The sequence below is a fragment of the Chlamydotis macqueenii genome, chromosome 20, assembly GCF_036417535.1.
Source record: "Chlamydotis macqueenii isolate bChlMac1 chromosome 20, bChlMac1.mat, whole genome shotgun sequence".
Taxonomy (NCBI): Eukaryota; Metazoa; Chordata; class Aves; order Otidiformes; family Otididae; genus Chlamydotis; species Chlamydotis macqueenii.
In genome coordinates this window covers 4,491,336-4,505,365 of record NC_141575.1, presented here as the reverse complement: position 1 = coordinate 4,505,365, position 14,030 = coordinate 4,491,336, and the positions used below count along the sequence as shown (strand labels likewise).

The window sequence follows — 14,030 nt, the reverse complement described above, 5'->3', positions numbered from 1 at the left end:
TTATCAGCAAAATTACACTTTTTTTTATTTTTTCCTTGTGGAATTTACTTTGATGTATTGTAACTTAAAAAGGTCTGGAAAAACCACATGCAAAAGGGTTTCTAAGTAGCAGCTAAAGTTTCTATTCCAGCATTACAAGCTATTCCAAATGATTTCCAAATTCCCAGCTACAAACTAATCCATAAACAAACAGTTTTCATCTTCAAACCCCCTCCACCCTACCCCAGTTAGTGCAGTGCAAAGGAAAAACCCAAGGAATTTACATATTATTTTCCAACATATCCCATCGTAATTTTGGAGGATCTGCGATGAACTAAAATATATATACAATTTTCTCGCCGTCATAAAAAAACATTTCCCTTCTTATTCACAGATATATATTGTGGCAAATGGCTGAATAATTACTTACAAACAAAACAATCTTTTTAACAAGTTTCTTACAACAGTAAACACGAGAGGGAGAGCTCTCCGGGGAGAAGGGGGATTTGGCAGGGCTGGAGGGGAGCGCGGGCGGCGGCGGAGGCCGGGGGTCCCTTTGGGGCGTAAGGGAGCGACGGTGCCACGGTCCCCGTGCTCCTGCAGCCGGGATGCCCTCGCCGCCTTATGCCATCAGCCGTGTCAAACAGGAGGGCCGCGTAAGGCTTTGGGGTCCGAGGCATAACACGAGCTTGTCTCGGGTGTGTGCGTGCGTCTCGCCCCCCCCAAACACGCCCTCAGCTCTGCGGCCACAGGAATCGGCCCCCGCGCTGCGCGCAGGAGGAGCGCAGCCCCCAAGGCTGCCCTTACGGCTCCTCCGGCAAACGGGACCCTCTGAGCGGACCCTGCGCCGAGCACCCAGGGGCTGGCTGGGAGAGGTTAGCACCAAACAGTACCTTGGGAGAGCCCCGAGTCCCCGTCACCTCGCGGAGCACGCCCCTCGCTGGGCACCCACCCCACTCCCCCCACGGCACTGAGCTCCAAGAGCAACGGGCAGCCAAGCGGGCAGCTCTGGGCTTGTCACTGACCAACATTTCACTTCCAAGTTAACCCTTCCCTCTTCCTCGGGAGCTCCAAACACTCCCATCTAACATCCCAAGCAGCACTCACCCACCCAACGCCAGCGTCTCCCTGACCTGCGCCAGCGCGATGCCAAGAGCCCGCGTGCCCCACGGTCGGATCACCGCCAGCCCCAGGGGAACGTCAGGGCATGGAGGCACCAGCTCAAAATGCTACTGATTCAGAGAAGCTTGAGGGCATCTCCTTGGGATCTGGCACTGGATAGAGGAAAGACGTTCCCCATCACGCATCCACACACATATTTGTTCGTATACACGCCTGGAAGGAATTCCGGAGGTGGAGAGCAAAGCTGGCGCCCGGCAGAAGATGATGGCCTGGATTTCCACCCAGTAGCTCTGCCTACCAACCACGGGACTGCTCTTTGAAAAGAGCAGACTCGGTCAGACGGTGCCGCGGACACAGCGGCGATGCCAAGACAGACGGACCTTTACTCGACAGCAGCAGCGGTAACAGCCCCTCAGGAGAGGGGGCAACGCTCACAGCCCCCAAAAGTGCACTCAGCTGGGGAAGAAGAGATGCTTTTCACAACTTAGCAAAATAAATCAGGAGTTGATACCGTAGCCCTTGCTCAGGGGGGTTCACCTGTCACAGCTGCAAGAAAACTCAGCCTGGCTCAGGGGCGTCCTGCCCGCAGCAGGACCAAGCTGGGAGCAAAGGCAGGCCAGACCCACGGATGCACGCTCCCGTCCACTTCTCTGTGTGTACCTGGTGCCGTGGTGTCCTCCAAAACCCTTCTGTGGCAAAGTTTCCAGTCCTGCAACGCGCCAAGACCTCCTGCTCACCAGTGGGACCCCGGGCTGCCCCCTCCGCCTGCAGCAAGGCTGGTGGGACTGAAGGTGGTTGTAAAGAAAATGGGCTCGGGACGCTAAAGCAGCTCTTTCCCCTCGTCTGCCCTGGAGGTCCACTTCCAGCCTACATCTGATGGTCAAAATGTGCTCTTGGTGTCACAGCTGGCATCCTTCAGAGATGAGCAACAGCAGTTTCCTCCTCCCAGGCCAGGTGTCCCCGCTCTGTCCCCTCACCCCAGCGCAGTGCTGCCACATGGCTGCCGGGGAGACTGCCGAAATCCCAACCCGGGGAGCCCACCCAAGCAGCGTGGCAGGGGGTCCACATCCTCTCCTTGAGGCTGAGTCGCTCCCTCTCCTTAGAAACTCCCAAATTCTCACCCTGGCACAGCCAGCCCCCAACCCAGGTGCAAACCTTCAGCCTCACCCTCCCACCACCATCACCAGGGTGGCTTTGAAAACACCTTTAGTAAAAGAGGTTTGGACCCCATCCTTCTGTGAGCACTGCACAGCGTCTCTCAGCTCTGTCCATGCCGTGGAGCGCGGCTTTCCCGGGACTCTTCTGCAGCTGCTGCACGAACGTTATCCCACAGACCATCAATCTTCTACACACGTAACAGGAGCGAGGCCGGCGGCGGCCCTGACGCGCACGCACACACACACTGTACAGAGGAACGGATTGCTAGAAAGTCTGCGAAGAGCAGTCCTGGGAGGCGTCCGGCCGCGACTCACGGGGAGCCACAGGCGTCGGGACGAGTGCGCACGGTCTGCAGCGGCTCGCTCTGGGCGCTCGACGACATTCCAGCAGACATCCCTGCAGTCATTGCACCCCCTCCTCTTCCACATACGTCGAGGGAAACCAGCCAACCTGTCAGGGGAGTGGAGAGGTGAGCTGAAGGGACCTCCTGTCCCATCCCTGGGACTGTTCCCCCGCCACCACGCGCTGTTCCCGGTGAGCCATTTGCACGGTGCTGGATGCACCCGCATCCTGATGCACAGTGGTGATGGTGGTGCCACCATTACCCTAATTTGGGACGGAGCTAGCAAGCATACATTGCCTTGGACGCAATGTAAAAGACATCAGGGCATGAAGAACCTGTCCCCAGCGCTACAAACTCTGTGGGACACCAGGCCAAGCCACCAGCCTGCTGCTTTTCCCTGTGATGCTGAGCCCTTCACCTGCAGAGCCACCCTGCATAAATTCCTCACGTGCACATTTAAGGAAGGGCAGATCCGAACACGGCCCAAGCCAGCGTGCCTGCCTGCCCACCCCGTGCTCCCATCTGCCTGCACGCACTGGGCGTCGCACGTCACTGTGGTGACACAGCAGTTGCACTCGTGAGAAGAATCCCACCCACGAGATGGAAAAGAGCAAGAGGGAGTGGGACGTGTCGCCTGCCCCGCGTGTCTTGACCGCAGGCTGAGCTCTGGCTGGGCAGATTGAGAGCAGGGAGGACCGCGCTGCAGAAATGGGATGGGACGTTATCTGGATGCACTCACTCTTCCGTTGGTTTCCCCCTTCCACCATCCCTGGTCCCCACCGATCCTGCTGTAGATCTTCACCACGTCGCCTTCTCGCAGCGAGAGCTCCCGCATGTCCCGCGCTGCAAAGTTGTATCGTGCCACCGCCGTCCCTATGACCCGTGGGGTGAACACTGCGAGAGGACAAAGCAGAGGGAATCGGGAGCTGCCCCACTGCGCAGGAGCGGCCGAAGCCTGGAGAAAGCTTGGTGAGGTTCAACCTGGGTTTTCCACCATGGCACTGGCTCCCATTGCAACGCCATGGCCTGGATCAGCTTGGATATTGGGGCTGGCCTCGTCCAAATTGCTCAGCCTTGCATAGACTAGGGCAGTTGGGGGGGTAAACTGGATTCTTGCTGGGCTTTAAACAGCTCTGTGGGCTTGGGAAGCCCCTCTGCTGACCAGGAGGGTCTGGGAGGGGCTTTGTGGGGATTGCTGGAGTGAGGGGCACTCCTGTGAAAAGGCGGTGAAAGAAAAGATTTTATGGGAATACATAGTCATTAACAACGAAACAATGGAAAAAACCTGACCCACCATCAACACCAGGTCTGGCTGCTGCACAGCTCCCAGCACCTGATGGGACCACCCTGTCAAAAAGATTTTACCAATCAACTTGTATTTAAACTACTTAAAAAATAAAGTTATTTGGATTGGATTCTCCTAGAGATGCTGAGGAACACCTGTATGTTCTGCCATGAGGAGGAAGAAGCTGCAAACCTGGTATCCTCCCTGCTCCTGTCCCTGGCAGGGAGTAGCCAGGGCCCTTGCAAACTCCGTCCCATGACAGATCAAAATGTGCAAAACCACCCTGCAAACCCTAATGCCGACCACCAGCTTGTGACAAGAAGCATGGCCCCACAGGATGTCCCGGGACCCAGCCTCCACCAGCACCGGCACGGCCCCAGCACCACGGATCTCCATCGCTTCAGGCAGGGGATGCTCGGGGAAGGCACAAGGGGGGAAAGGCAGGGGCAGCGCTCAGTTTTACTGCCCCAGTGTCTGGGCAGGAGGCAGGGAGGGCTGGAGAGTAACGGTGGGATGGATGGGATGGGCAGAGAAAGAAAAAATAAAAAGCACCTTCTCTGAAGTTTGCAAAAAAGAAGAAGAAAAATAAAAGGAAGAAAATTAAAATCCCCACCCTGAAAGGACATCGTGTTTCGGTGAAGCTGCCCTTTTTGCCCCAGGAGTTTTGATGATTCATTTCAATTTTAAAAGTTTGCAAACCAAGGTTGAACTGAGTGTGAGGAAAAGCTTTGCCCAGGTTTTCAGCTCTCGAGATGGAAAGAGATGAGGATGGCGATGAAGATGGTCCAGACACAATGTGCAATCACTGGAGGGCTCGTCCACCCTCGCCAAGCAGGAGAACGGAGCGAGAATCACGGCAGCTTTCAAGTCTTTCATCAGGAGCGTGCTCAGAGCCCATTGCTGCACAAATTACTTTCTCCAATACTATGCAGTTAAAGGATCCCAAATTCCCAGAATTATGTTCTAATACCTTGAAAATTTAAATGTTCTTCCCAAACACGGCACCAAGGAAGGCACACGTGGCTCTGCCAATGATTTCCCCTGTCCAGCGTAAAGAAAATACTGAACGGTATAAGCTTAGATGGGAAGAAATGAACTGGCACAATTTTGCTCTGATCCCTGCCAAACAGGGAGGAAGACACCAGCCTGAAAAGCATTTCACCAATGGGGTTCAAAGGCCAGAGCATCACCGCCCTCTCCGCAGGGAGTCCAAGCTCCAAAACAGATCTGGCAGCGCAGGTCCCCCCCCGGCCTCCTCAGCAAGGGGCTCCTGAGCAGCCTCTGACACCAGAGCTCAAAAACTGCCGGACGTGGAGATGTTCTCCTCGTACAGCGAGGAGAAATGGTCTGGAAGACGGTGTGATGCCAGTGCTTGTTCGGTGAAACACACGGGATAAGCAGGTCGAGCTTGAAGTACATCATGAGATCCCAATGCGCTAGATTCACTTTTTCCTTAATTTTAGCCCCTTCCTCAAATCAGTGACAACTCCATCTCCTCCCTGCCTTGATTTTGGGGAGACGGTGGAGTGTGTTTTGCTTCCAGCCAAGCCTTGCTTAATTAACTTATTTCCAGGCTCTGCCCCAGGGCAGCACTGGGGACCCCCTGAACTGGTGATGGAGGGACAGTGGGGACCCCGCAGGTCCCCCCAGCAGATCCCACTGGCGATGGCTTTCAAGCTGGGGATGCTGCAGCCTGGGGAAGGCGGGCGGTCTCTCCGGCGGGGAGAGGCACTGGTACCTGACCAGAAGGGACTGGAGGAGCTCTGAGAAGAAAAGTTGAGGCCCTGAGGACTGAGAAAAGAAAAGTTGTAGGAAGCGCAGGAGGCTGCAAAGAGGTTAGAGAGAAACAGAAAGAGGCAAAACACGCATTAAAAAGGAAATTAAAAAAATATAATGCACAGTGCTTTAAAAGGCGACGGAGCAATACAGGGCAAAGCATGCAGAAGGTCTTGCGCAGGGGCTTGGAGCTGGGAGAGCCAGTGGTGGGTCTGGTCGCAGCCCCACTGCCAGTGTGGGGGCTCAAAAGTCATCCTAGGATTGCATTTTATGCAAAAACTTCTTAAAACTGTCTTGCTTTGGTATTCTTTTTAAAATATACCATGAAAAAAGTGTTTTAAAAATTCATTTTCCCCCACAAAGTAGTTATTGCTGCACTCAGGCTTTTAGACAAAATGAAGCATTTTGCACTAACGTACATTTTTCTTTCCATTTGTTTTGATTTTTTTTTTTTTTTGTTTTTTTTTTTAATTTTGGGCACAGACTTACCATTTCTCCCACCATCTCCATTAAAGGAGCCCCACTGGGATTCAAACCCTCACAAGTGATTCTGGAACTGGATCCATTAAAACACACTCACAAACACTCGCGTGGGCAGCTACTCCAGGACACATCCCACTAACAGAGCATCGCATCTCCGCTCGCTACCCCTGCAGCTCCTCTCCCGGCAGGACCAGGGGGTGGCAAACCACCTCCGAGCATGGGATGCAAAACCGCAGGAGGGAAACCAGCCTCCCCCAGTAAAAGCTTTCCCTGTGAGCCTGCGGTTCCCACCACCTCCTGCAAAACCCATCTTCAAAATGCCACCAGCCCAGCAGGAGACTTGTTTGCAAATGGGGGGGCTCAAGCCCTACAGCAAAGCTGTAAATCTCTCCGTCCAGACGATGCTCCTACGCCTTCCTGAAAGGCTGAGATTTCCCATCACAAGTTTAATGGTGTCCACACGTGTGGCTGAGCTGGGTTTTACCTGGAGAGCGGGTGAAGGTCCTGGAGGTAGAGCGCTCCCGAGATTTATAGGGGTATTTCAGCGTTGTGTCCAGCTGCTTGAAGCTCTCCTTCAGCGAGTGGCTCTGGTAGTACTCGACCAGCTCCTGGGGAGGACGGAGAGGCACCCGGCTGTCTCCGCCGTCCTCTGTGTGAGCATCCTTCTGCACACGCAAAGGGGCTACAAAAACCTACCAGCAAGCTTTCAAACTTCTTGGCTTCCGTGATGTGAATCCAGTTGTCCTTCTCCACCACCTTGATGTGCTTCACCTCCTCGTTGAACCTGCAAACGGCAGCAAAGGCACTCAAGAAAACCGCGTGCTCCAGCCCCGTTTCGCCTTCCGCGTGTGAGTAATACTAAATTACTGAATTAAGTATTACTCACTTAATACTGATGGCAAAGCGCTCGGCCTCGGCCGGCCGCTCCCGGATCAGGTAGGTGCCGCTGACGTGGGACTTGAGCAGGTTGTCTGTCTGCTGCCGCTCCATGTTCCCTGCAAACCTGAGCCCGGTGGTTAACTGATTAAATTAACTAACTAAAAATTGAGGCATATCTTTAAAATAGACATGTTTTAGACAAAAAGATAGATCTTTTTTTTTAAGCATGAAGGTTGGGCAAGCAGAGAAACGGGTCTCATCCAAAACTTCATGAGCAGAAAGGGAAGCGCCCAGAGACACCCAAGAAGCTCCACTGAACGGAGAGGATGAGCGATGCAGAGCACAACCTCTTCCCTTTGGAGCATCTTACACCTAGGAAATCCCACTAATTGGGAATGGATCCCCAGGTAAATGAGGCTTCAGCAAGAGCTGGGGAGTGGGGACAATTCAGACTCATGAATTTGCAAACCTGGCTGGAGCTGGAAGGAAGGAGCAGGAGGCAAGCCAAGTGCAACCCCTCCTGCCAAGGCAGGAATTGCTTCTTTCCTCCCAAAATGGTTTTCTGGGTGCAGAAAACATGTAAAATGGGAAGAGAAACCAGCATTTGCCTCCAACCCAAGAGTCAACGCTGTGGCTCCATGGCCAGGGGGAGGCAGGATGCAAAGCATTGCTAACCCGCATTCATAATTCCTTATTAGAGCGGATTCCTGACAAAGTAACAATTAAAAGGCAAGGTCGATATATCTTCATGGCCAGCGTCCGGCACGTTGCCCAGGACTCACCACGGGTACGCCGTGTAGTCTATCTCCCGCGAGGGCGGCCGGCTGTTGGGAGGCTGCAAAGAGAGCATTGCTGATTACTGCGGAGCCAGCGTCTCACCAGGCCATAGATCACGGGCGAGATGCTCCTCTCCACGGGAGGGTTTTCGTCTGCCAAGCCGTTTCGGAATTACCGGCGGCGGAGGGCAGTGTTGTAGCTGAGCACTTCTCTCTCAGCCTCCCAGCTGTGATGAGCGTGCTGCACTTCTTCATTTACCTAAGCGTTTTTTAATTGGGAAGCAGCTGGCAGCATTACAAAACAAAGTAAAAAAAAACCCAGAAGTGCAGTTTTTCTGTACTGTGACTGATCTCAAGTGCTCTGCTCCTGAGTCAGCCTGGCAGAGCAGGAATGGGGTCTGGACCTGGTCAGGCCAACCCCAACCTTGGGAACAGGGCTGAGATCAACCCGACCACGGGATGACGGACCCACTTCCTCGCTAATTCGGCCACTGTAAAAGGCCTCATTCAAGGTCCAGGGAATTACTGGAAGGTCTCAAGGAAAAGGCTGGGAAGAGCAGCACGCATTGCCAAAGCACCACCTCCCATGACAGCCCCCAACGCCCACTCCAATCTCCTTTTTGGCACTTACCCTTGCATCAACGGGGCAGGGCTTTACCGACGAGCTGGGAAAATAACCCGACTTCTTCGTCTGCAGCAACCGGCCCTGCAAAGCCAAGCCGGCTGTCAGCCTGGGACGCGCACAGGGGAGCAATGTTTTTGCTCTGCAGGGACAGAGGTGGTCCCCACTGCAGCTCCCGGGCTCCAAACCACCTTGCAGACCCCCCCAGATCCGGACCCCCAGCTCCAAGAAAGCCCACAAATAAAAGAGATGATGCAGAAGTCACTGGTTTAAAACTTTCCGGGAATTTCCCGAGGGGAATCGCTCTCACCTCCCACCACGGCGAGTCGGGGTCCCCCCTCAGCAGCTCGATCACATCCCCAATTTGAAACGTCAGCACCGGTTTCCCGGGAGGGGCTGGGTTTCCGTGGTAATTCTGAACCGCCACCATTTTAGGACCTGGAACAGATGCAAACCAGTTTCATCACCTAGACCCTGTTAACAAGAAGTAAAACAACAACACCCGCCCTGAAGCCTGTGAACTACAAATCTGACAGCACCCGCAGGCAGGATTTGGGGGCAGAAAGCACGAAAGCAAAAAGGGAAGAGTGTCTGCAGAGAACGGTCTTGGCTCCTGCAGTTACACGGATGGCTGAGTTCACTGAGCAAAAATAAACCCGTGAAGGACCGAGCCAAGCCAAAGCTCTGCCTCCCAGCCCTGGACCTGGACTTGAACTTCGCCGTGGCAGACCGGCTCTCGCTAGGCGATGCCCGGCCAGCGCCAAACCCCGCCGGGTTGAGCGGCGACGCCCGCGATTGCCAAAGGGAGCAGCGAACACTCGGCTTCCACTGAATTTCAGCTGGACCCGCGACCCAAACGCCCTTGCAGCTCGCAGTCAAAGTCCAGTTGTCTCGCCAACAACTGCACATTAAATAAGCTTCCCCAGCTGCACTGAAACCACAGTGTTTATCTTCAAAATGCCTTCCCACCTCTGCCTCTCCCTGCCCAGCGAGAGCACTCTGTACTTTCTTTCTTTAATCACCAGTTTGATTCAGGTTTCTTTTTGCCAGGCTTGGCTTAAAAAACAGAAAAAGCACAAAAAACAAATTGTTCCTTCTCCTTCGAGCCAGAGCACAGGCAGGGCAGGCCCAGCACTCTGTCTAGGCTGGTTTTAAGCAAAGGAAAATAAAAAAATAATATGGCAACCATCGTGACTAATGGCCCCATCAGAGCCTGGAGCTGCACATCAGACAGGTGCCTGCAGGAAGATGCTCCCCGTCACCAACAAGCCTCCCTGCCAGGACACGTTTGGTCTGCTTTGAAGGATGATTGGCACAAGGAAACTTCCAAAAGAAACCAAAAGGAAACGACATGCTGCTGATGGCTGCAGCGGGCGAGGGCTAAGCCCAGGGACGAGCCAGGTCTTCTCGCAGGAGACCCAACCTGCTGCTTTGGGGAGCAGGGGTGGGAGAGACCTGGGCACCCATCACTTGCTGTGAGGGTGGCACAGGACCCTTCTGCAGCTACCAACGCTCCTTTCTGGTTTCGGAAGGAGCTTCTGCCTCCCACATGCTCAGTGTTAGGGATGCCTGCAGCCACCATCAAGATGCTGTCTCTGTCTCTACTTGCCCTCTTGCAATACAGCCATGCCCTTACCAGGTCCAGCGCTCAGGGAATCCTGCAAAAAGAGAGGGAAAAGTCTCCATGAGGACGTGGTGGTCTGGGTTTCCTCCACAAGCACCTGCCTGGTGTCACTGGGACAAGAAACCCCCTCCTGAAACCTTGCTGGGACCCAGTGCTTGCCCCAGGGCCACAGTGCCACCCAGACTGGGCCAGTTTTAGGCTGGAGGAGAGGCCATCAGTCTCCAGTCCTACCCCCCAGGTTACTCGGGAACCCCCAAGGCCGGTGCTGGCTCTTCCCACAAGCTGCCTGCACCCGGACCAGGCAAGGATACAGGCTCTGCCCAAGGCAGAGGTGGATGCAGGAAAAGAGCCATCAGACAACGTACCTGGTCTGCTGAAGAACCTGCAGAAGAAATGTTGAAATAAGTGGTTAATTTAACAGGCAACAAACTCAATTTTCTGCTTCTCTTGACTCCATATGTATCAATAAAGAGGCGTCAGTGCCTGAACTTGACGGAGGCTGAGGTCACTCGAATCATCACTGCCCTGGGTGGGCAAGACCCGAGGGGAGACCAGAGCCAGACAAAGACATTTTCTCACTTGCACAAAGTTCTGCACTTTTGTTTCTTCCTCCCCCAGCTCCCCAAGCCCATGCCGTGACAGTCACCTGCACTGAGTAGGGCCAGGGCTCTGACCCAGGTGAGCAGGGGCGAGTCACAGCTTTGCCCAATTTAGACCCAGGACACAGATTTTTGCAGCACTGTAGGGCATTCAGGATCCAGAGATGAGGTCTCTCCTCACCAGAAATGTGATTCCTGGCCCAGACCTTCCTTCTTTCACTAACTAACATCATCTGATGAAGAATTCATCAGCTCAATTAAATGCTCTCCCAGCACGAGGGCTGCGTGCATCCCACCTAGCACAGAGCTGCTGCGATCCTCTGGTTTTTAAACCACCAGCCGTTGTGAACAGCAGCCCTGGGAGGCGGGTGGGAGCGTACTCAGATCTTGCTATGCATTAACATCGGTGCTTTACAGAGGGAATCTCTCAGATCACTCCCACTCAGCTGCTAGCGATGTGAAATAACTCACCCATCTTGCAGGGAGGAATGATCTCCAAGCACTCCTTATGAGCACCGGCTCCACACTTAGGGCAAAGATAGCCCTGGTAGAAGGTTCCTCTGTGCAAAAAAAAAAAAAAAAGTCAGAAAGTCCTAATTCAGCCTCAGCTTTGAGATTTTCTTTCTGTGTTTCAATGCAGAAGCAGAAAAGCTGGAAGGGTGTTGCTCACCTCAGGAACATCCTGCAGGCTTTGCAGTTGGTTGTCTTTTCAAAGGTGTACATCTGGAAGTTATGGTGATTTGCATTGGCTTTCTCTGGCTTTATGTTGGACCTAAGGGAAAGGACCGGGGGGTTATCAACCCACCCCTACGGCCACGCTGCGCTCGTGGCCTGTCACGGCAGCTGCTGTTTGCATTTCAGTCAAAGTTTGGAAACCACGCGGACAGATAAGAAATCAAGTGCAAAAGCAGACTCGGGGAGGATTTTGCCCATCACCGTCCCCAGGGACAACATTCATGGATTTGGCCCTTGCCCAAGTCAATCAATAATGGGGCCAAGCCCTGCTCTGACCAGGTTCAGCTCCCCACAGCAGCAGCCCTTCTCCTGCAAGGTCTTCCTCCAGCCCCGGCTCGGTGCTTCACGCACCCGTGCTGTGGTGCAGATGCTCACGGGAGAGGATTTCATGCTCCCCTTTGCACAGGGGCCCATCCAGTAAGCCCATGCGAGCTTCTCCATCACAGGCTTTGCTATATTGGAGCTGGTCTCCAGAGACCTCCTGGTCCAATACATTGTCCCCACCCCGTGCTTGGCGACCGCTCGTGCTCACATTGCCATTTCGAACTGCTCCATCCACTTCCTCTTCATCTCCTCCGTCTTGCAGAAGAACTGGAAGCCCTGCTTCCCCTGCAGGTGAATTAGGTAGAAGCCGTACGACCACTGCAAGAGAAAAGGAGAGAGCTCGTTGGACAGCTGGGCTCCCAGCGCCTGAGCAGCAAAACACGCTGCACTTTTATTCGGGCATCTTAATAACTGCTCCCAGCGCCGGCCCCTTCTGAAGGGCGGCTGAACCTTCGCAAAGGTAACGGCAGCGAAGGAGGAAGAGCTGCTCCGTGTTTCTCTAAGACATCACATCAGCTTGGCACCATGCACCAGGGCCAAATCAGACTTTATGGTGGCAGATGAGAGAACCCAAATTTTTCTGCTCCAGTGGATCCTCCCCAGCCATTATCTCTCTCCCCGACAGCCCAGGAGGAACATCTGACCTGCCCGCTGCACATATGCTCTGCCTTCCTCATTACCACACAGAAAAACATGAGAGAAAATTGTGTGCTTTGCTTACCATTTTTCCATGAGACTAGAAAGCATGGGAGAGCAAAGTGGAAATATATTTCATTAAAACACAAAGCTAGTAGCTTTTCTTCAGCACCCAAGTGGCAAAATTGGCTGTTCTTACCCAAACATCACACATCCCATCTGGATTAAGCTAACGGGTCTCTACTAACCCGAGAGCTGGGAGGTTTTCCTCCATGGCTGCAGACTAAGCCCCAAACTACCGACAAAATGACGCTCCCGCAGTGGCAACAGTGCCTCCAGTGCTGATTTTGGCAGGCTGGCCGGCAACGCTCATGCTGCCTTTCCAGGCTCCACCACCCCGCAACTTGTGGGAGCGAGAGCATCCGGACGGACCTTCCCTCCCGCCCTCCTCTCCGCCCCGTCTGATGGTTGCTCGCTGCCGATCCCTCGCTGCCGGAGGGCCAGAAAGCAGGGAGCAGCTTCCTCTCTCCTAACTTCAGTCATTCCAGCTTCTTCAGGGCTGTTTTGTAAGGATGGAGGTCAAGGATCAAGCCCAGCCCCACATTAAATAAACATTTCCCAGCTCTTTGTAAGGCTGCCCTGAAAACTGAGCATTTATTTTCCAGCTTTTTGCAAGCTCTGTTTCTATTTTGGAAGGCTAATGGGAACGTTCTACCCAAGGACTGGCCCAAACAGCTCCAAAATGCAGAGCTAATCCCCGGTCCACCTACCTTCTTAATGTCCTTGTTATTCATAGGGTCGTCAGTCATCTTGTGGAAGAGCAGCTCAATAATTTCTTTCAGCTCATAATTGTATCCTTTCCTTTTGCAGACGATCACCACTTTATCAAACAAAAATAAATACCTGCCCAAAGCAAGCAAATAAACAAGCAACCCAGTCAAACATCTCATTAAGGTCTCCATTCAAGGGGAGGTGTTTGGGAAGCTCGGCGGAGCTTCCCAGCCAGCGCAGCTCCATGCTCTAACTGGGATATAATTTCACATTGATGGTGATTTCTGTCAGCTGAAGTCTAGGCAATCACAGAATAAATGGGCACAACGCGAATCGCCAAAAGCGCGTTTAGTTTGGGAAAAATTCTGAGCGCCGTTGCTCACTCACCTGTCCTGCTTGGTGTGGTTGACTATGGAGCGGACCTTCAGCTCGCCGTCGATCTTCGGCCTCCCGAACTCCTCCAGCTTCACTTGCTGCAGAAAGCAAAGCAGGGCTGAGCAAGGTTCGAGATCCAGAAAGCAAAATCCCACTAAAAAAGCTGTTTTCCAGGGGTTGCTACAAAACCAGACCCGAGGCTACTGCAGTTTGGTTCCCATCCTGAACCAAGAGTGGAGACTTTGGGGAGGCTGGAACCCAACCCAAGGGTTTGGGCACTCTGCCTTTCATCTCAAAAGCCCCTGCAAACATCGCTTGGCGCAGCACAGCTGCTGAGCCGCAGGAATCAACCCCCTTGCGTAGCTCTTACAGGGAAAAAAAAATAAATATTGTGAAGCATCACCCCTGGTCAAAAAAATAAACATTTCACACAGCTGTGTGTACAGTCTGCAGTTATCTCACTGCCGTGCCATGCGGGCTCTGTATACACAACACCAACCGCTCCGCAACGTCCCGCCCCGTGCAAGGAAAGGAAACGCGGAG

The 14,030-nt window shown here is 53.5% G+C and overlaps 1 protein-coding gene across 3 annotated transcripts in view; it reads right to left on the bottom strand.

The window, feature by feature from the left end:
- VAV2 (vav guanine nucleotide exchange factor 2) overlaps window positions 1-14,030 on the bottom strand; it is a 136,919-nt gene continuing 122,889 nt past the window's right edge. Inside the window, exons 13-28 of one of the 3 annotated variants that reach the window (XM_086763806.1) lie at window positions 13,500-13,585; window positions 13,112-13,244; window positions 11,914-12,023; window positions 11,317-11,418; window positions 11,118-11,206; window positions 10,413-10,429; window positions 10,060-10,081; window positions 8,734-8,861; window positions 8,433-8,507; window positions 7,808-7,860; window positions 7,033-7,149; window positions 6,843-6,930; window positions 6,631-6,754; window positions 5,626-5,712; window positions 3,342-3,496; window positions 1-2,709 (exon numbers count right to left, since the gene is read on the bottom strand). In XM_086763806.1, coding sequence (XP_086619932.1) covers window positions 2,662-2,709; window positions 3,342-3,496; window positions 5,626-5,712; window positions 6,631-6,754; window positions 6,843-6,930; window positions 7,033-7,149; window positions 7,808-7,860; window positions 8,433-8,507; window positions 8,734-8,861; window positions 10,060-10,081; window positions 10,413-10,429; window positions 11,118-11,206; window positions 11,317-11,418; window positions 11,914-12,023; window positions 13,112-13,244; window positions 13,500-13,585 — 1,434 coding nt within the window. In that variant the 3' untranslated portion in view covers window positions 1-2,661. Of the gene's footprint in view, window positions 2,710-3,341; window positions 3,497-5,625; window positions 5,713-6,630; window positions 6,755-6,842; window positions 6,931-7,032; window positions 7,150-7,807; window positions 7,861-8,432; window positions 8,508-8,733; window positions 8,862-10,059; window positions 10,082-10,412; window positions 10,430-11,117; window positions 11,207-11,316; window positions 11,419-11,913; window positions 12,024-13,111; window positions 13,245-13,499; window positions 13,586-14,030 lie in introns of those variants that run through there. The other 2 variants (XM_086763807.1, XM_086763808.1) reach the window with 2 other exon arrangements.